At 40.1% G+C, this 22,606-nt stretch overlaps 1 protein-coding gene across 2 annotated transcripts in view; it reads right to left on the bottom strand.

The window, feature by feature from the left end:
- Positions 1–724: 724 nt before the first annotated feature.
- Positions 725–22,606, bottom strand: part of LOC136979448 (stomatin-like protein 1) — a 54,880-nt gene continuing 32,998 nt past the window's right edge. For both annotated transcript variants that reach the window (XM_067275458.1, XM_067275457.1), the window contains 7 exons: positions 11,914–12,069; positions 11,725–11,852; positions 1,724–1,856; positions 1,566–1,658; positions 1,366–1,484; positions 1,059–1,163; positions 725–988 (listed from right to left, as the gene is read on the bottom strand). In XM_067275458.1, coding sequence (XP_067131559.1) covers positions 821–988; positions 1,059–1,163; positions 1,366–1,484; positions 1,566–1,658; positions 1,724–1,856; positions 11,725–11,852; positions 11,914–12,069 — 902 coding nt within the window. In that variant the 3' untranslated portion in view covers positions 725–820. The remainder of the gene's footprint in view (positions 989–1,058; positions 1,164–1,365; positions 1,485–1,565; positions 1,659–1,723; positions 1,857–11,724; positions 11,853–11,913; positions 12,070–22,606) is intronic.

Genomic DNA, 22,606 nt, shown 5'->3' with positions numbered 1-22,606 from the left:
CGTTTTCGTAGGGGAAGCTGTAAAAGAAGGGAAAATTCTTCCTTCCTTTCAGTATTATCTACTTGTCCTTTAAAATATCGCCAGGTTTCCGGTACGGATACAAAATAAACTATTAAAGCTACTCTAAATGGTTAGCTTAAAATCGAGGCGGAAAAAAAAGAATTATAGAAACGGTGACGGGGAATTGACGAATCGTCACGAAATTTTTGTTGCCAATAGTCTAGGAATAAGGGACTGAGTTGGCGGGGATAAAGCCCTTGGCAAAAAGTAGGCCTACGAGTGGAGAAAATTTCCGACCACTGCCAATGTAACCATCGGACCATTCGCTTCTCGTTCGTTCTCCGTTCCGCAAACGAAAAAGTGGCCGAGGAGGGTAGCGCGATTTCCGAGTCGAGGGACGAACTTAGCTTTAATTAAAGCCCAGAGAAGGGGATAAATTTCCACCATATCGGATTACTTTCGCGCGACTTTTTCTTCCAAATGCCCGAGTCCGAGCGACTAATTTTACCCGTCTGCTTTTAGTATAGCGATCTTCGATAATCGTTTAGAAACGTTTGCCGGAGTAAAGACGTAAGCGTTTAAAATGGGCGCCATTGAACTTATATTTCGGGCGCAAACTAAACCGGACAAAACTGGGAAGAAAACTCCCGAGTTCGGATGGGGTGGAAAGACGGTAAAAACGGAATTACGTTTTCCGCCGAAAGGAAAGACGAGAAGCGTGGAAAACGGATAAACGAAAGTTTAATGGACAACGGCAAAAAGCGTACAGAAAAGGCGGAGCCGGAGGTGGAAGATAGGAACCGGTAGAGGCCGAAGAGCCTCACAGGCCGTCGGACTGGGCCCGGGACAGGAGGAACTGGCCGACGGCCGGAAGTTCCACCACTCTGGCCACCAGATTCTGCAGTTCGGAGTATTTGTCCAGACATCCGGGTCGACGGTGCTCCAAAGCCGTCAGGGCCAGGGCCGCTCCCAAGTCGCACCAGGTCACCTGGAAAGCCAAAGGACGGAGTGAAGATTTATTTCGCCGGATCGTCCCTTCCGCCTCCGCACGGTCTTACCTGGTCGGTGACGAAATATCCGGTTCCGCTCTTCTTCAGCAGCGCTTCCAGTCCATCCAGATAGGCGGGAGCGTCTTCTTCGATGACGGTCGACAGCTCTGCCAGCTGAAAAGTCACTCCATCTTAAACCCTGGGTCGACCCATTCCTCCCCGCCCCATCCGACAGCGGCGGCCGGGTCCTCGGACGCTAACGTCTCGACCGGTTCTCTTTTTTCTTCGTCGCGCGGCCCGACGGTTTTTCGGCCGAGGACGAGACGTTAACGGCGAGACACCGAGAAAGAGAGGACGAAGAAAGAGGAACACTCACGCGTTGTTCTCGGGTCATGCGCTCCACTTCCGGTCTTCTCATGCGAGCGAACATGTCCCACAGAGCGTCCATGACCAGGTCGCACTTGGCCGCGTCCCGGCCGCTCTTCCCGGACAGACCTGAAAAGAAAAAGAGAAAAGGCGCCGGTCGGTGTCCTCTCCTTCCGCCCTCCTCCGTCGGCGCCAGGAGAGGGCGCTCACCATGTTCGGCGGCCAGAAAGCGGCAGATGGAGTGATTCTGCGCCACCGCTTCTCCGTCCACCTCCAGAACGGGCAGCGTCCGAAAGGGAGAGGCTGAAAAAAGCAGAAATTAAGCGGAGCCCGGGGAAGAGGCCGAAGAGCGCGGCGCGCCCACTCACCGGCCAAGGCCTCTCCGGCTCGGGCCCCGTCCAGACGGACGTCTTCGAATTCGATTCCCTTGTGGGTCAGGATGACTCGGGCCAACTCGGCCGCCGTCGGGAAGGTGTAGTCCACGATCTTGTATCGGGCCATCTGCAAATACAGGCAACAGCCTGGTACAACGTCGCCGCTTTAATCCCTCCTCCACCCGGCGCTTACCTGCTCCGTCCGAAAAAGGTCCCGGGGAACGAATGCGCGCCGTCGACCAAAAAACCCCTCCATATAACCCGCGCCCGCCAATGGCGGCTCCGGACGGTGACGTTTTCCGAAACGCCTCTCGCTCCGCGTCAGTTTCGGTTACGCTCCGGCGGCCGCCGCCGCGCGCCCCCTCCCGCGTACACCGGAAGTTCTCTTTCCCGGTTTCGGATAGCTTTTTACTCCTGGGAGGAAAGAGTCGGAAAGGAGGGAGCGAAGACCGACGGCGCGCCTTCCCCTTCGAACCCGGCCGCCGCCGCCGCCGGGTCCTTCGTGTAATGTCGAATATTGGCGTCTCTTTGGGAAAGGGTCGGCTTCCGGACGGGGCGTCCTTTTCTTTCCGGAATTGGCGGGACGTCTTTACGTCCGGAGAAAAAAAATGGCGCGCGCCGCGCCTTCCGACGGAGACGCCGTCGACCGACGTCAGCCTCGACTCGGAGTCTCGACCCGAACGTTTCCGGTCGACCGAGCGGACGGAATGCGGTCGACTCCGACCGAAAAAGATTGTTCGTCGGAGCGAAGCGCGGCGCGTCCGGGAATTTTCGACGCCGCTTTGCGTCCGGAGTCGAGAGAAAAAGTTTCGAGGTGGACGGCGAAGGACGCCGTCTCTCTCGTCCCCGCTCCTAGCTAATCGGACGGGGCAGAAAGTGGCGGAAGAGTCGCGTGGACGACTCGGCCCGGGTCTCCCTCTTTCCCCTTTGGCGGGCGGAACATTTTCGTTTTAGCAGCGCGACGCGCTCGGCGGCGCGGGATAATCGTCGTCGGAGGCCGAGGACTCCACCCGGAAGTCGACGGTCCCCAGGAAGAGGCGCGCCATTCTCACGACGCGTCGGCGGAGGGAAGAGAGCGAGCGAGACGCGAGAGTCGGAGAGGGCAGCGTGGGAGAAGGGAAAACCAATTTCGGATCTCGCCGCGCGAACAAGACGCAATTCTCTTCCGCCGGCGGAGATCGGCGTTTCTTTCGTTTCTCGGAATAGAGCGGGAGGCCGGCACGCTTCCTCCCGTCCCGTCTTCGGACCCGGACCGAGAAGAGGATTTTTCGGGAAGGAAAGGCTCGGCGCGGGACCCGAGATTCCCGCGGCGGAAAGGAACGACAAAAATAAGAAAAGAATTTTGCACGAAATTGCCAGTTTTTTTCTCTTCGGGAGTTAACGACCGCGTTAAACTTTGGTAACGACCGATCCGGTTTCGAAACGCTTGGATCGAGGAGCGTCGGCGACGGCGCGGCGCACGCGTGCCTTACGCGTAAATAAGAAGGGGACGGACGAACGACTCGTCTCGTCCGTCCGGCGCTTTCCGAATTCTTCGCACCGTGGTAAACCCGACGGAGGGCCGAGTCCCCGCAATGGTTTATTTCTCTTACGCGAAAGGAATTTGACCCGGTTTAACTCTTCTTTCGGCGGAGGGACATTTTCCACTAACTCCGTTTGGGTCCGACTCGGTGGGTCGAGACCGATTCTTTTTTAAATTCCCGGCGTTTGGCTTTTCCCACGGTTCTTTCCCCCGCCGGATACGAATTCCCCCCGTTCGCACCGACGCGCTTTTATGACGGTTATCGGTGGTCTTATTATTAAACGATGGTATTTGCAACTATTTTCGTTTAGCCGCGTCGGGTGAAACTTTTAATGACTTTCGTCCCCCGCCGATTATATATTTGACGCCGGGAGTGGCCTTTTCCTCGGATTTCGGTACCAAAGAGATAATGCTTTAGGACGCTTCCGGCCGTATAATGGCGTTTATACTCGGCGTTACGAAATTATTATTACTGCCGGGGATTTTTAAAACTTGCGCGCGACAATAAAATTACTCTTTGTTTAAATCCCGTTCTCGGCCGGCCGCGGTGCGGGTTTACTCCTTCCCTTTTCCCGGCCGGAGAACGGACGCGCCTGGGTTCCGGATAAAGGCGCGCGCCAGGGCCCATCCAGAAAGTTACCGAAGAAGACGCCGAAAGAAAGCCACGCGCCTCACGAAATGTTTTAGTATCCGAGGTAGCGGGCTCTACCGGAATAGATCCCGGAAAGGGGAGGCGGCCCTCCCCGCGCATCCCCCTTAAATCCCACGCGCCGCGGCGGAAATCGATCTTGGGGTGCGTAGGTGAATAGCGCCGTCTTTAGGATCAACCAACCGCGGCCAAAGGAGACAGAAACGACGGCGAAATCTACAATTTTAAAATCGGAGTTTCCGGGGACAAAAGTTAAAAGAAGGCTTCCGGCCGGAATAGAGCGCAGTTTTTAAACGAATGCCGAGGGATAAAAGAACGCGTTTTCACCAACTAGTCGTAACTAAACTCCCCGGAAATTGGCGGAATATTTCTAAATTGACGACCGGGCGACGGACTTTCGGACCAACGTTACCAAAGGGCCGCGGCATTTGCGCATCGCCCCGGGTAAAAAAATGTTTTATTCCCGGAACGGACCAGTTTCCCCGGTTAATTCTGCTTTACGGCCAAGAGTTATTCGCTCGAAGGGACGAGTTAATAACATCTGGAAACTGCCGAGAAGAGACGCGTTAAGTGGGTTAAAAGCGTCGACCGGTTTACGCGGGTTCCTATCGGCGCCGCTTACTAAAGTAAACCTGGTTATTACGTACGGTCGGTAGTCGTCGAGTTAAAAACGTCGACTTTTTCTTTTATCGGAGCGCGGACCCCGTTTATTTCGGCAGAAATACGGTGCCGCGGAGAAATGACCTAATTGGCCGGATTCCGCCTTCCCCGGACTACCCGAAGGAAATTTCCCCCGGCCCGGAACTATTTGCCGGCGGAGGAAATATTCCCGGAGGAACGTCCGGAAAACCGGCCGACTACGCCGCCTAACGGTAAACGTTTCGTATCGACAAAATACAAAGACCCAGCCGGTGGCGCCCTTCCGCCTTTAAAATTTGGCGCCGCGGGATCGGGTCCGATTCGCTACCACTTTTGGATTTTTATCTACCGCGGGCGCAAACTTTTGCTACGACTGCCGACTCGGCCCGCGATTGTACCCACGGACAGTTACCTGACGTGGCTTTTCGCAGGTATGTGTCGATTACTAGTGGATCCATTGCTCGTTCCGTTAGTGACCTTAGCGTACGATTTGACCTTTTATTTGACCTTAGCGTACGATTAAATTAGTAAGGAACGCTTTAGGAGAAAAAGCTATAAGCTAAAATATGGCATCGTCGACTGGTGTTACGTCCACGCCTCGCAATTTACCACAGACCGAAAATACTCGTATTCGCTTGGAAAATAAGTCGGGGAGTGCGCGTTTTTTGTTTGTAAAAAACACGCACTCCCCGACTTATTTTCCAAGCGAATACGAGTATTTTCGGTCTGTGGTAAATTGAGTTATACATTGTATAACACTCGTTTGCGGCTAACGGCATTTAGAGCAAAGAGTGTGCGTGGTAAGCGGAGAAACTCCATTGTCATTTAATTTGGTCGGCGTCGTCTCCAATGTGTCCGCAGCGCGACTAGTGGCTCTTCCGCGTCTGGACGGGGGCTTCCGACATTTTCCGGTAACGCGTCGATTTTTGGCGCACTCGTTTGCCACGGTTTCCGCTAAACGGAAGCTAGACAAACGTGACGCCTAAACGGTTTAAAACGTTTTATCCACCACCAAACTTCGAGAACGTTTGGCTAAAACGCTTTAAAAAACGTCCGGTTTAAAAACGTACCCTATCCTAACTCTTCCTCGGGGTAGTTCTAGGAATAATCCTTAGAATCGATTACAACTTTTACTGTTTAATAGGTATAACAATTGTCGGTTCCGTCCGCGTGTTCTTTTAGTCAAATGCGCAAATGAATCGAAGCCCAAGACGTACCCTCGACTAGAATGTAAACTACCGAATATCCGCTAGCTATAAATGCGGTAATAATAATTTAACAAATTCTAACGTATTAAAGACGACTCGTTTTACTTATTCGTATGTTATATGCTGGAGAGTATACTATATGTACAGTACAGTACAATACATGCAATAAAAAAAAAAAAAAAAAGACAAAAACAGGATTTCTCTACTGACAAGAGAAAATCATCGAAAATTTTATTATTATTGCTTTCTCGGCCCTGTTATACGAGTATATAACGGTGGGAAAGTACGGCCATCGCTCAAAAACTCACCCCTCGGATTTTTACATTTTTGGATTCGGGACTCGGAAACGTCGAGAAATGCAAACAATGGATTTTTTCCCGTATGTGTGGATGTTAGCGCGCGCGTGTGTGTGCGAGGGGCACGATTTTGTTCACCCTTTTTAAAACTTTGCGGGGAAGTTTGTTTATTAGGGGAATCGATGCTATTAAATTTTAGCGGTTAGAGGTCGAGAGACGGAAAGATAAAGGGGGTCGTGCGTCGTATTCCCAGTACGGTCGGACTTAATGACGATTTTACCGGTTACTAACATTTACAACTTTTTATAAAACCCATCCTTACCCTGGAAATTGAACTTTTCGCCATTTTATAATATTTAAAAACTTTTTATATTCTTAACTATCGTAACAGATGGCGCCACTAAACGTCGCCGGGAGATTTAAGCAACTCGCTACCGGTTATTTTTATTTAGTACTGCTGAAAAAAACCAGCGAAACCCAAAGAAATTATCGTAAGACCCGAAGTCCGGGAATAAGATGCAAATATCCGAAAATTCCGGGTAACACCGGAGAAGCGGTCACTCTACTCTTACGGGAGAATGGCGTCGATTTATGGTCGCGCGACGAGGCGATTCGAATTTTACTACGAAATTTACAGAATTTCATTTTAGAAGTAATTTTATAAAAATTTAGCGAATCTCTACGTTTTGACTTCCCGAACCCAAAAAAGTTCAAAAAATTCCGTGTTGTCATTTCGTTTAACTTCTCGAGACGAAGTGAGATTAAACGAAATTTGGCTCGGTAGCTCCGTACGTAAGGGGCGTCGATGCTATTAAATGTCGACGATTAAAGACGCTTTCGAGTACATAGCGGGATATCTTGCCTATAAATATAAAGAAAAACTCCCAAACTCGGGTACTTTTACTAGCGAAATTAAAAATTATCGCAACTATCGCATTCCATCGCGGGTGCGGCATTTATCTTACGGAGAGCTTATTGAACCTTCCGACGAATGGCTAGCAAAAATTATAGAATGCAATAAATATTTCGAAATATATCGCGGCGAATCGTATAAAAAAGGCCCCGGAGTTGTACAGAATTTGTCGGTGGAAATGGCGAAACGAGAAAGCGTTTTACCGTTTTCTTCAATAAAAAATTTGTGTAAATTAAGAACTATAATAAGAATTGATTATAGAAATCTTAAACAAGAAAAATGTAAAATATTGAAAAGATCGCCTTCTGAAAATGGCGATTGTCGAAAAAAAATTAAAAAGTAATAAAAATTATAGTTCGTTAATTTATTAAATACGTATTAGCCAAAAGACTCGTAAATTTATTTACGTACACTTATTAAATCCGAAAATTCTATAGTAGTAATTTAGTAATTAATTAAGAAATGATTTAGTATTTTATCGTATTTTGTTATTCGAAAGCATCCGTCGTGTGGAAGTAGAGGGCTCGCTGCGACGTCGCATAGATCCAAGGTCACGCTAACAAATATACGGGATCTGGCTATCCTCGTAGTACGTCGGTTCTCAAACTTTTCGATTCACCGCCCCCTTTGTTCCGTAAAGTTATACTCGACGCCCCCTAACCCATCGGATACCCCAACTTTTGCCTTTGGTCACCGTTCAGTACCCTACCTCCAGCACCCCCTAGATTTACTCACCGCCCACAGGGGGGCGGTATCGCCCACTTCGAGAACCCCCGCTGTAGTATACAGTCCTCGACGCTCGTATCCCTCCGCTAGCGCGGCGATACGAGCGTAGGTTGGCTGTTGAAAAAATTGGACGGACGAAGCAATCACGCTAGCGGGGACGTTATACCCAGGCACGCGCACTGTCGTTTTACAGCCAAGAACCGAACAACGTTCATTATTTTTATAAAGTTATTTTGTTTCGTCATAATTTCACAATTTCTAGGAAAACCGAACGAGTTAATAATTAATCCGGATAATGAATTAAAACCACTAATCTTTAATCTCCCGCGATGCGGCAGTCTTACGCCGGCAAACGTAGCCGTTCACCTAGCAAAATGGTCGATAGCCCGATGGGAAAAAAGGCGGTACTCCCGGCCCGAGTGATCCGACCGTAGAACGAACGGAGCGCGCATTGCCAGAGAAAAAAGTTGGTTTCGCTTTCGAACTCGACTTAGGAAAAGATAAAGAAAACGACCGGTTAGTTTTACAGTCCGTTTCGAAATTATAAACACACCCAACGTTTTTCGACAACAAAAACATTAACTACAGTAATGTATTTTTGATATTAGTATGTTGTTTATAACATTAATCTAAACATTTTCTGAAAATTTTAGGCAATCTGACAATTACAAAAACATTATCGGAGATTTTCAATTTTTGATTGTTTCAGAAGTGTAAACACGCGTCCACAAAAAAACGATTTGCGATGTTTCGATATTTTGTAGGTCCACCATTTGATTCGATTAGTTCAAATACCCTATCGGGCATACATTTTACTAGTTTTTGAGGTTGTTCTCGTTTAACATTGTCCCAATCCGCGATAGCTATTTTCGGTTCGTTTACGGTATGGTATCGTCCGTGTTGGCCATAAACGAGACGACTCGTAATGCCCCAAACATTCTCTGTCGGGGCTCCGCCACGACCAATAAATTACATTATTTTTTTCGGCAAACCAATTTCGGTCGACTTTAATGTACGAATAGCGGCATTATCCTATTGGAATTGTCAGTTTTCTCCCCCAATAAGTAATCCAAAAGTTATTAAGTTTTAATACAACAGTCTTCGTACTTTTCCGAATTTTACTTCTACCTTTTATAAATACAATATCTGTTTTACCTCCCCATCCAAATCCCGCGCACACCATCGCGGATGACACCTCTCTGTCGTCTCGTCTTTGGCCCACTTTAATCTAGATGTTTGTGCAATTGTGTTAATTTCGGTTTGGCAACAAATTTGGCATTTTTACGATTACGCGTATATCTCTATACAGTCGCTAGTGAAACTGCAATTGGCAACGTCGATGCCGGTTCTCCGACAAACAACTCGTTGGCCGTCAGTAGCCGAAAAACCTTTCTTCGTTTCTAGGTGTAAAGAGTTTAGGCCTTCCGCATCGCTTATTTCTGCCGTAATTTTCACCCCGAGTTAAGGCCAGGAACACGCGCGTAAAATTCGGCGTAAAATCTAGCATAAAACAGAAAGGGTAAAAGTTTTTCTGAAATTTTGGCCGAAACAAAATTGAAAAGAGTAGAACGTGTCTCTACTTTCTACGCCGTAAAATTTTTACGCCCAAATTTCTCCAATAAAGAGAAGTCTTTTCTGCGACGTCAAAGTAGACGCGTGGTTTTTATTCTAACAATGGCGGCAACGATGGTCGACCCTATAATTGCGAGGGTCTCGAAAAAACGAAAAATAAACGAAATACGGGGGTTTATCGATCCGTCGATCACATCGGTGTCACGTATAAAGACACTGTATTTAAACAAAGCGTACGGACGGCCATTGGTGCTAAATTTCAACAGGTAGGTCTAGTATTAATAGAATCGATATATAGTATTCGGAACACACGTTCTTTATTTCGAGTCGGAATACGAGTCTATTAATTTAAATTTTCTAAATTATAGCAGAGGCAGCGGAGAAAAAATAAAGGTACAAAGGGATAGATATACGAGAGAAGAAAAAATTTAATAAAATGTAGCACTTAGTGACAGTGGTATTCTCGATCGTTAAATTGTCAACGAATTATTAAATCCGTGCGATTCACGCTCTCGAAATAGCTTCTTAACCCACCAGCGTCTCTTTTGGCGGACTGTACGGTTGGTGGTGCGGCCACGTTCCTATAAACTATTTCGTCCGAAAATGTCTGCCTCCCGGGTAATCTTCCGTCCGACTTTTCTCGATTTATACTCGGCCAATCTTTTTTTTATTCGATTGGGACAAAAATATTTATCCGGCTTCTAGTCGGGTCTCTGCCGCTCGCGCGAGTAGTTTTTGACGCTCTGTCCGGCAGGAAGTTTGTTACGCCTTATAAAAATCTTCGTGTTCGAAAATTTCTTCAGTCCGTGTGGTTCGGCCGAACTATATCCTTTCCGGGAATTTTTCAAACGCGTTTTTTACTTTCCCCGCTGTTACGTGTACGTAACCTGGAAAGTATTGGAATTTTACCCTCCGAGTTTTTTGCACATCTCGCGCGTATTGGAGTCTATTTCGTGTAATATCTCGGATGCGATAATGATTAAGAAACGAAATACCGGGGATGGATGCTATTAAAGTTTGGTAGTTAAAGGTCGAGGAGACATTTAATGACGATTTTACTCGTTATCGGCTTATATATATATTTTTTTAATATAAAACTCCCCTCTCCCTTCAAACGTAAGCGCTTTGCCATTTTGTAATTTAAAACTTTTTGATAAAATTTCGTAATAGATGGCGCCCCCCACAATTTTATTGGCGGTAAACTCTTAATTAAAAGTACGAGTTATTTTTTTTAAACAAAACCTCGTAACGGCCGGGAATTTTTCGACTCTTTGTTTTATTTTTGTGGCACGGTCGAGAACGACCACGAAAAAGATTTTTGAAGAGTGGCCGGCCAGGGCGGCACGACTTCTTACCATTCTGTATTTAACGATAAAAGTAAAAGTAGTAAACACGCAGTTCTACTACTCTGTGCGTTTTATTTGGATTACCGGCAGCGCGTGGTGTCGGGTAAATAAGTTTAAAACGCGCTTTCGTTATTAACCGGCATTTATTTCCTACGGTTCGTTTTCAAAGCTTTTCTAACGCGCGTAGAGCCCAGTAATACTTATGCAAAGTTTTCTATTTAATCAAAACCTTATTAGATAAATGAAAAGCAGAAATTCTCGTCGAATTTCGACTTTAAGCAACCGGCTTACCGCCTTTCTTCCCGCTCCGGCTTTATTTATATCTCCACCACCGGGATAACGTACGTCTTCGCCGGGCGATTTCGCGGCAGCCAATGGGCAAGCGGCACCGTATTTTTACCCGTCGTCGTTAGCACCGGGTACGGGGTGCTGCGGAAATTTCGAAAAGGTGCAAAAAGTAACAGATATTAGATTTAAAAAATTAATCCGAAAAACACAAAACTTTTAAGTCGAAAGTTGTGTCATTTTAAAAAATTCCCATAATTCGTTGCAAATCGCCTTCGATTTCTCGCAAAGCGCGTTACCGACGAGTCGACGATAGCCGGGATTCGACTCTCGGGGCACCCCGTCGCTCGTTAATCTGGAAATAAACACAAATGTTATAGACGGGACCAAATTACGGAGGGGAAAAATCCGGTCTCTTTCTCGGCATCCGTCGTAAAACGTTTCGCCCGGTCGTTTATCGGCCCGTAATTTTCCCCGCGCCCCGTGCCTTTAACGCGAAGAAAAGTACGAAAGACGTTTTAATAAAATGTTTATTGACTTTACAAAAACGGGAGTTATTTTTGAGAAAAAGAAATAATTTTAAGTTGACAAAGTTAACGAACCCGATAGAATTTTTAAAGCCCGTTTTGCCGGGGATGGGCCAGTCTTTACCGAACGTTTTGAATTTTTACACGAAAATACCCGGTGAAATTTGTTTACGCACCTATTTGTTAATTACTACGTTCGAACCAAGTTATAAATAATAATTTACCGATTAATACCATTATTTCCGGCCCGCGCCAACCTCCGCGTATTTAAAAGATTTTACTTAATAATTTCCAATCTCCGGAGACGTTTACTTTTCCCTGTCGATAGGCGTCGACGGGCGAAATCTTCCCGGACAGCAAATCCTGCAGATCCTTCCGGGACACGGAGACGACCACGTCGCTCCCGACCTCGTCTCGGGCTTCTCTTATTTCCACCGACCCTGCGAGATTTAAAAAGAGCCCGTCAAAACGGTCGTCTTTCCCTCTCTTCGTCCGCCTTACCGTTGTCCACCGAACAGTACACCGCTTCCTCTTCCACTCGAAACTCCAACGCGACTTTGGCGTTTTTCAACGGTCCCTTTTCCACCGCCTTCTCGACCGAAGCCGCCACCACCTCCGACAGGGTGTCGCCGTTTCTTCTCTCCAATTTCGCAAATTCTGAAAAAAGAAATTTTATCCGCCATAAATTCCCGCAACTACACGCGTCGGATTCGACCGTCCGAGTTTCGCCTCCTTCCTCCCGGGCCGAAAAGCGTGGCAATACTCTCCGCGCCCTGGAATATTCGCCCGTACTTCCGATTTCTCTCGTAAACGAGAAAGGGCGAATGCGGCGTAAACGCGAAATACTAAAATGGAAAACGTCGAGAAATATTTCGTACGGGGCTAGACATTTTCCAATATCCAAATATAACACTAAGCCTCGATTTACGCGGGCAGAAACGACGCTCGGCCCGAATTTATTTAGTACGGGGCTCGATCGGCCTACCTGGATCGTCGCCGTCATTTTCTTACATTTGTTAGACCGCATCTTAACAAATGTAAGAAAGTTCATAATTTTCATAGTAAAGCTTAACAAAAATATCCAGCAGCGAGTCGTTGAACTTTCCCGGCAATGTTTGGTGGCGCCGTCTGTTACCACATTCTATTTAAGAACTTTTTATAAATCGGAATTGTTAGTAAGTCCCTTAGCCGCGCCATCTGTTGAGAAGTTTATCGCTTTTATAAAATTTAAAAAAACTATTATAAAATGAAAAAAAAAATTCATTTTCGGGATAGGAATGGGTTTTATTAAAAAAAATATAAATGTTAATGACGTCGTTAAGCGTATATAACTAGAATCGTCGTAAAGTCCGACCTTACTCGAGATACGACGGACGACCCTTCTGTATCTCCCCACCCCGTCCACCTTTAACTAACAACATTTAATAGCATCGTTCCCCTAAAAACGAGCCTCCTGGCAAAATTTCGCAAGTTTTCGACAAAAAGCGCGGGGGTTATTAAGCTTGGAAGAGATGGACTTATATTTACGACTCGTCTTATTTAGCGACTGCATTACTTTCACTTCTTCCCAGAAATGTGGAAACGTGTAAACATTCTCGGTCCAAAATTTCGAAATGCTCCGGTAACGACCTTAGAGAAAGATTAGGTAAATCTGGTCGCTAAGCGCTTCTTGTCTCGTCCTTCGAGATAACGAATGATTAGCGACATCGACGTAAGTGCGCCGTTTGTTCGTACGCATTTTATGATATCTAATTGCTTCCATACATACCCGACGAAATTCGCCCGTTACGATTCCGTAACTGTATTCGGCGACGAACTTCTCGACAAATGGCGCAGCTAAGGGACTTACTAACAATTCCGATTTCTAACTTCCTCTCGTGCCCTTGCCAGTGTGAATATTTCTACAAGTATTGTTTAGGATGTTTTGAAATAACGGTGCAAATTTACATCCTAAACCTAAACGCGGAACGGTACGTTGCGTATCATATTGTGATAACTTCGTCCAATGATCCCAACGGTGTAGACTGGGTACCATCGTTGCTTCCTCGCAAATCTCGAGAAAATTTAAAAGATAAAATAGAACGAAACAATCTCTGTAAAATACGAAATCCAGATAACTCCTTCAAAAACGTTAAAAAATAAAAGATAGGCGAACCATCTAATCGTTCCACAAAGGAAAGCAGCACCGAGGATCCGGCCTATCGCTTGCAAAATAATGTAGCCGAAACGTCACTCTATATTATCATCATTAGAAGAAGAATATATAAATTTAGAAAAATGCCAGTTACATCCAAACGATAGTGAATCCGGGAAAAAAATGTTTAATATTAGAACAGAACATAACAACTAATGTTTATCGAGATCAATCTCTTATCGTTTGATGTGGATTATCAAATTAGAAAATGTTTATCAAACTGTTACAGATTGTTTATACAATTGGAATAATTACGGGTAAATTTCAACTGGGAGAGGTCAGTTTACGCTCGCAAACTCGAAACCGAAAGGGGTTTCTTAGTAAAGAGCTGTTTCGGATTTGGAATCGATGAACCTACAATTGTGAGGATATTTCGGGACTGGCTTAATTGTACTATTGTACCGTTTGGTCGTATTGTATTAAAGAATATAATTAAATGGCCACAGATGACACGCGGTTAAAAAAACACTTACCAGATATTTTCAAAAACCCAAAGTTTGAAAATATTAGATGCATCATTGACTTATAAACCCTCGCAAACTTGTGTGTTTTAAACGCTTCTTTTGTGTAGAGAGGTATTGACCGTATTCATCGCGACAGGTGGCAGCACCAGCACCAAAACATCCTGGACCCTTGGCACTTCCGGTTTTTTTTTTCCTCGCTCGCCCAAGTAAACATCATCTGTTCCGAACTTTTTTAACACATTCTTAAAATATTTCAATTATTATGTAATTGAAATAAAATGATGAGAGTTTTTGCACTGCATGTTGTCAGAAAACCAAGTTAAAATTAATTTTTTGTACGTGTACTGTACATCATTACCACTGTAATATACAAAAAACACTCCTTGACTTTCGCAATCCCCATCTGTGCTTGTATCTGCGCGTATTATTCGTGTTCTTCACGGAGCTGAAAATTTTTGCAGCTCCGTGAACAACACGAAAGTTTTACACCTAAGAATGGGACCAAACAGAGACGCAGTTAATCTTCCTTTTCGATACTTCCACCACAAATCCTCATTTGCTCGATCTCTAGTTTGAGATTCCACTAACTGAATTTCCTGTTTTGTTAACTCGATTTAGTTGATGAGTTTGTTATCAAGCTGTGAGTAAACACGTGTCGACCATGTGATCTGGTCACTTCTCTGCACGTGTTAAAATAGAACAGAAGAATAAAAAAATTACCAATAAGATAAAGTAATACTAAAAAAATTAAAATTGATAAAATATGCAAAAAAATATTTGATCATTTAAACATATATAACTTGTAAAAAATTAACATTAAATGTATATTATTTAGATCTACATAAAATACATTTACAATTCAATAGTTTTCATTTGTATATAAATTTTCCATTTTTGTGATGCGACTATTATAGTAATTTGAAATAAAATTAACTCCTCTTATTGTTTGATTCTGTTGGTAATAAGCAGCAGAAAACGAAACTGTTTATTTTTATAATGCTTCGAGATGTGTAAATTGATTTAAAAATAAATTAATAAATCCGAAATAAACAATTTCAAATGGAATAAGTAAAATAATATTTTATTAATGATTTCATAAATAACCAGGGACTTTTTCCTGCGGATGAATAAGAAGCAACCTCGTTACAACAACGTTCATTTAACAAATATGCCGACTTACCGGACAATGGAATTTTTTCTGATTTTTTCGATTCCCTGGACACAATTTTACATATCTTCGCATGTAAAACTATACAAATCCATCTTTTATGATTGTTTAACACGCCATTTCAATTTTCCCAGATTATTCCTACCCTTGGTCACGGGCGTAGCCAGGAAGGGGCACGGGTGGGCACGGCCCCCCAGTTAACCCGGTGCCCCTCTCCAGAAAGTTACAGCCTCTACTAGGCCCCTCCCATAACAAAATCCTGGCTACGCCAATGCCCTTGGTTGATTTGAAATAAGAACACTCTTAATTAACTAGAATCTTGCTTTGTGCTTTGAATACTTTTATCTATGTCTACTCTATACATTTTACATATTAATTAGAAGCAAAATGTTCTGTCACAGCCGAAACCGAAACTATCCCTTTATAAAGAAGTGCTATAAATAGAGACTCGACTCTGAAATATAGGTCTAACCAAATCAATCGAGACGGCAAATACTTTATCCGCACCTTCCCAAATAATATGTTTCAATTGATTTGATTTCAATTTACATTAATTAATTTTGATTTTATTTTTACTTTTAGCTACGGTTTCGGTTTTTGTTTCGATATAAAGAACAGTTTTAAAATTTTAATTTAATTTGAAATTTAAGTTAATAATAATAATTACATTTAAAATATTTTTAAATTTAATTATTTTTTTTAGTTTTAATTAACTGGCTACCTAGTTACGTATAAACACAGACGAAACTCCCCCCATAGACGAGCCGAACATGCGTACAGTACATTCTACCGGAAGGTGACGAAGGTCCAATCACGAGACTTGCCTCGGGCTTTGTTTACTTCTAGACACGGTCGATACGTAGTTTGCTTAAGACAAATCCGAATGTCTCGAAATCAGTGTATGGTCCAATTTTTAACCGTTTAAAAGCATTCTTTCTGACGTATTCGTCTAACGGATCTGGAAATTCCAAATCTTTATATTTGTTTTTCTCGATGCTTTAAATTTGTTTCTATATCCTACGAGTTAAAACAATTTCCAGGCATCGTTCGTTTGTCAGTCGTTTAATTACAGCTGACCGGAAACACGAAACGGAAGTTCGACCGAGTCTTTCGTACAGAGAATGTACACGTTTTTGTTAATTGGAGAATGCAGTCGAGATTTCATTTCTAAGCATATCGAGATGACGAAAAGCCATTTACATAGAATCATTTTTTAAAATACAATCCTCACAAAAACAGACATCAAATATTTCCTAATATTTTTATACATTTAGGAATATCAAAACTTATCTTTAATTTGGTAAAAGTCTTTTGAAAGTATTAAATAATTGAAAGTATTTTCAGTTTAATAAATGAATTATAATGAACATAGATTATATGCAAAAGGAAAAAAATACTACGGTGGTAATATCTTCACTAAAGGAATAAAACTGTTGGTAAAAAATTATCAGGAATTTTAGGAAGATCGGCAAAAACAGTAATTGAAGATAAACCTAAAAATGTTGTTCAAAATAAAAAAAATATATATCTAAAAAACCTAAAATAGACATATCACCTCCAAAATTTGTAACAATTAACAATATATTATCTAAAAATAAAGTTCCAAATAGATACGGATCTGGTTTAAAACGATTTACTTAAACTTTTTTTATAGGTGCAAACTTTTCAGTTTAATACATGGAAAATATTTGGAGATTTAAAATCTATTCCAGATTATTATCGTAATGAAAATTCTAAATACGAATACACAGAATATAGAGAGCATTAATTTAAAAGAATCTGATCGATATAGGTTTATTATTATAGATGTAAATTCACCTATATTATATAGTAATGGATATACAGTATATGCCTAGAAAGTAAAATAATAAATAATAATAACCATTCCGTAGGAACCGATAACGTTACGTTTGTAAATGGTGGAAATCTGTTTAGATCTACTAGATTATCGATCTCTAACGGAGAAGCAGAATCAAATACGGCGTATACTTCGTTAATTCGTCAAATGGTCTTATAAATTTTACGAATGATCGTTCCTTCTCGGAGGCTACAAATACGATGTATTATGACGACGTATCAGAATCACCCGATAAAAATAAAATAACAATAGAGAATCCCGATAAAGATGTAAAAAAGGGATCGGATATCAAATTGAAAGAAAATGCATCTTATAATCGAGGATTTAGACAAATGGATTTTAACAAAAAACAATAATATAGTAAAATTTTGGATTCCTTTAAAACAGTTATTTGGGTTTCTTAACAATTTCAGGAAATTAATTTATGGTATATCTGTTGCATTTGAATTTCAAAGACACGGTAATAATATGTTATATACAGACGCTACAATCCTAATTATAAAGTAATCGTATCTATTACCAGCTTACGGCTACCTAATGTAACTCTCTAGCCTTCGATACCAAGCAGAATTTACAAGTATAGTTTTGAATCTACGTAGACTTACCGGATGTCCCGTTTTGACCAAATTGTCCCGGTTATTTGATAAAATTTTAAAGGTACCGAATATACGAGAAGTAAAAAAAGAGTGCAGCTCGGGGTAAAATGGCGATTAGCGACAAAAATATCGTTACACTCGCTGTTGCCGATCTAAACATTTTGTATCTAGATACGTTTTCACCCAAAATTTATAGCGTGTGGCCTAATGAATTTAGATGTTTTATTTTTTCATCCAGATATTTTTTTACAGAATTTATAATAGCGTGTAGCCTTTGTGATCCAGATATTTTTATTTCATTTTTTAGATATTTTGTTTCAATTAGAGTAAACGATGCAAAACTTACACTGATATGTCATTGACGCGCACGTCCTAGCTTAGTCGAATTCAGAATGCTAGTTGACATTTGTGACTATTTTGTACTGTATGGTACGTTAATTTAATCTCCAAAAGGCCAAAAAAAGAAACCGTGTGTTTACCGACGAATTAAAAAAGGATTATCTGTTTTTGAAAAAGTTTGTGATCGTATTGACAAAGTGAAACGTGAGCTGTGCTTTTCAGAATTTTCAGTTACTCGTGGTGGACGTTCGAACATTAAAAACAGATTACGACAGACGTTTTTCTTACGTAGAGCTAAGGGAAACAGTTTTGGTGGAGCAGAATCTTTTACTTGGATAAACGACAATGAATTAACACGGTCTGGGATTGAAGCTTCGGGTGAAAAAATTAATGAAACTGTTGCAAATAATATAGTAAACATGGGATGGATCAACTGTTTGACGAAGTAGTGATTGCAAAAGATTTTTGGTCAGCTAACTACAAAATTTGGAAAAATACAAGTTGTGATGAAAAATGGATACAACTTTTCAGTCATTTCGAAGAACATTTCATTGCCCTATTTTGTTCAAATTATAGAATACATTTTCAGTATTCCAGGCACATCTGCACCAGTCAAAAGAGTATTCTCAATAATGAATATCGTATGGTCTAAAAAAAAAGAGATAGAATGGCTGAATCGACCGGCTTTACTACGCTGTAAAATTAACAGCGAACTAAATTGCGGCGCATTTTTCGATGCCATTAAAAATAAAGAATTTTTAAAGAAAGTTTACACTAGCGATAAATATTAATAACTTCTTAATAATAAGGTATGTTGGTATGTTCAGTCGAGTTATTAAAAATTGCTTTTAACTCATTGCTGTTTTTTATTAACAATTTTACTTTGCCTTTTCAATCATAGATACTTACGCTACTAGGCTTTATTTTCTTTTGTATTTTCTCAAAATTGTCCCGGTTTGAGAAAAAAAAATATTACAGTAAGCCTAATTCTGCACCTATCGAAATTACTTGGTGTTCTGCTACGATAAGAAAAGGAAACGAACAAACAATAAGTGGTGCGGGTCGTATCTGATAAAGTTGTAAGTGTTTCGATCACTCCACAATATGTATAAAAAGAAAATCAAAATCAGGATAATATGATTTTTGATAATTTAGATTTGGTTGAATGATGTGTAACAATGAAAAAATTCTAATAGAAAATTATAAAACAAATTTTTAAAATGGACAGTTAAATTATAACAGATGTTATTCTGAATTATTAGCAGCTGGTTTAAATACTCATACTACAGAAAGTGGATGTCTTAAAAGTTAGCATATAATCTTGCAAAATTTGCATATTATTCATTTCAATTTGTCTTATCATCCAGAGCATACTAACATTGCTAATTTAAGATTACAATTTAACTGAAGATTAGGACGAAATCCTGGTAAACCATACAAATTTTATTTCATAGTGAATGAAAAAAGAAAAGGGATTGGCTTTATATGGCTAAAAATGAATTGGTATCCTTTTGGTTCTCCGTATGAAAAATTTGGAATTGGACCACCTGTTCTGGAAATGGATTTAAATTAACTGACAATGGTAATTATGACTTAGTTTTTAAATTTTTTTCTTCTGTAAATCTTATAGATAATCAAGATGTAACTACTAAGCAATATGTTTTAGAAAAACTGCATAAAAATCATCAAATTATTAAACAGTTGATTGAAAGAAACAAATCGGAAATAGATCAGAGTTTTATGAAATATGTTCACAAAACAAATCAAATAAATGATTTAGCCATTAATAAAATCTCAATGAGGTTACCATAGATGTTAAAAAAAAATTATAAAAAATTTAGCTGATCCTAAGGGCATAAAAATGCAGTTAATAAAATATATGTTGATAACAATTTTTAAATAAATGATAAGAAAAAAGATAATATACTACAAAGAGATAATGATGGATTATATGTTCCTAAGATGAACTTTTTGCAACTATCAAAGATGATTTAAAAACTATAAAACAGGTGGATTTAAAAACGTTGAATTTTCAAAATTTTCTAGCCATCTTTTAACTCACAATATGAAACTAGAATCTAATATGGAAATAAAAAGCACTATGTATTTGAAAATGCACTCTACTGTGTATCCAATTACACATCTGCTTATAAATGGTGATGTTCTTTTTTCTGATATTCTCTCTCTCGAAAAAAACAGTGATACGATCGTTACAAAAGGTAAAAAAAGGCGACGAAATTAGTGTGGACGTTACGCTTAGTGGCGGTGATAATAGCTTGAAATCTTGTCTAGAAATCATAGAAATTAGTTACCTATAAATGGAGGTAAACTGGTATGAATTCTCAAAAATAATTTATCTTTTGATAAGATTGGAAGTCTAAAAGAACATCTTAATTAGAAATTATTTGTCAGTATTCAAAACTAACAGATTATGTTGAATGAAATGTAGCATCTCAATATCAAACACTTTCAGAAACATAGAAAAATATACTGATAAAATAGATTGGGATAAAATCAAAGATTAACAGAAGAATTCATTCTGAAACACGAGAACAAAATAAACTGGGATTTAATTTCGCAATACGGCGGAACCTCGCTTAACGAGCACCTCTCGTAACGAGCAAAACAAATTGTAAAAAATGACTCGCTTAACGAGCGACATTTCGCATAACGAGCGACGAGAAGAAGGAAAGTCCCGGATTGCGTGCATGCTACGTCGGTCTGTGTTTAGCACTCGTTCCACTAGCATCTTAGTGTCGCTTGTGATCACATATTTTTTCAAACTTGTGTTTAGAGATATTACGTATAAACATCGACAACCACAGTCCGTTGTATAATAAACACACCAAACGATATGTGAAATTCTTGGGATATGTAAAGAAGGATATAATTAAATATTAGAAATTACTGTATTTCAATTTGTTTTTGTTGTCATTCCATGCTAGATGAAAAGATGATGATGATGATGATTCACAACAACAATGTATATTGTATAACAATAGTACCTTACAACCTTAACAATGTATATTGTATAATTTTCTTTAAATAAATGTTATACATAAAATATTTGAGTATTTTTTTGGCATGGAATGGATTATTGTATTTTACATTCATTTATATGGGCAAAATTGTTTCACTAATGAACGTTTCGCATTACAAATAAGATTCTGGAACAAATCATGTTCATTAAGTGAGGTTCCACTGTATCAGAAACTGAGTAATGAATTCATTATTAAACACTACAAAGAATTAAATACCGTTAGTGTGTCAGCTTTTTAGAGGATACAATTAGAATACAAATTATCAGAGGATACAATAAGAAAATTACAAGACTATTTAAACTGGAGATACATAACTCATTATCAGGATATTAGTGAAAATTTTATTAAATTTCAAAAATTGAAAACAAAATAAATTGGTGTTACTTTATAAGACATAAAAACCATGCTTTATCTCTTGATTTTTACAAGAAATATTATTAGAAAAAAATGTGCATTTTTTTAAATGAAATATGTAATACAGGGTTGATTTACCTTTAGATCCTTAATAATGATCATCTTCATTTTTTAATCTTCATTATTTTTTTATCTTTTCACCATTTTTATTATTATTTTTTTCATAAGACTTTTTGAAATATGATGAAAGGTGTCCAAAAATGTATAAAAAATTTTGCATTGCATTGTGTTACTTTGCATGATTTTAGTGATTTTGAATGTTGCAATTTTTGAAGTTTTTATGCTGAAAAGCTTACTTTTTCAACAATTTTTTAATCTTTCATTATTTAAAAAGTACCTATTTTGAGTACCCTTAATGCATTTTTATGTCTAATACATTTTTATTAATAAAAGCCATAAAAGCAATGAAAAGTGATTTGTTTTTGAATATTTTTAAATTTTTGAGAAATACCCTTTTTTCATATTGATATTTTAACAAAAAAAACCCATAAAATTTACATTAAAACCATGCATTTTATTGCATATTTTCAACATTTTTATGTCAAAATGTTGTGTGAAATGTGAAAAAATTACAATTTTTGAGGGTTTAGGTGGTATACAGGGTGTCCCATAGTACCTCCTATATACTTCTATAACTATCTGTACTATTTTGAACACTAACTCAACTTTGAAATCACGAAGAAAATATTCCACAAAAAAGTTACAGCCTTTTTCTAGAGTAGAATGTGGCACACTAGAATACTTTCAACTATATCTTGAAGAGCATGTATTGGAAAAGCTGGAAAATTTAAAATATTGACAGTAAAAACATTCATACTTCACTAATAAAGTTGGTAGAGTGACAGCTCCAGCCTTATTTTCATTTGAGCATGGGTACTACCATTATCTTGCAAGGTCTCGCCGTAAAGATATCTTGCAACGAGAGTTGTGTAACTTTCCCAGCTGTTATGAGTTTTTTATTTAAAAAATCTTTTACATTATCAAACAAAAAATTAAGCTTGTGCGTGGCACATCTGTTATCACATTTTGTTAGAAAAAGATTTTATATTTTTAATTACTATAAAATGGCAAAAACTTTAATTTTAAGGGCAAGGATGAGTTTTGTGAAAATATGTAAATG

This window comes from Centruroides vittatus, unplaced genomic scaffold, assembly GCF_030686945.1.
Source record: "Centruroides vittatus isolate TY-2023 unplaced genomic scaffold, ASM3068694v2 contig_620, whole genome shotgun sequence".
In the NCBI taxonomy this organism is placed as follows: domain Eukaryota; kingdom Metazoa; phylum Arthropoda; class Arachnida; order Scorpiones; family Buthidae; genus Centruroides; species Centruroides vittatus.
Note: the sequence above shows the minus strand (reverse complement) of the source record. Positions and strands in the feature narration are given on the sequence as shown.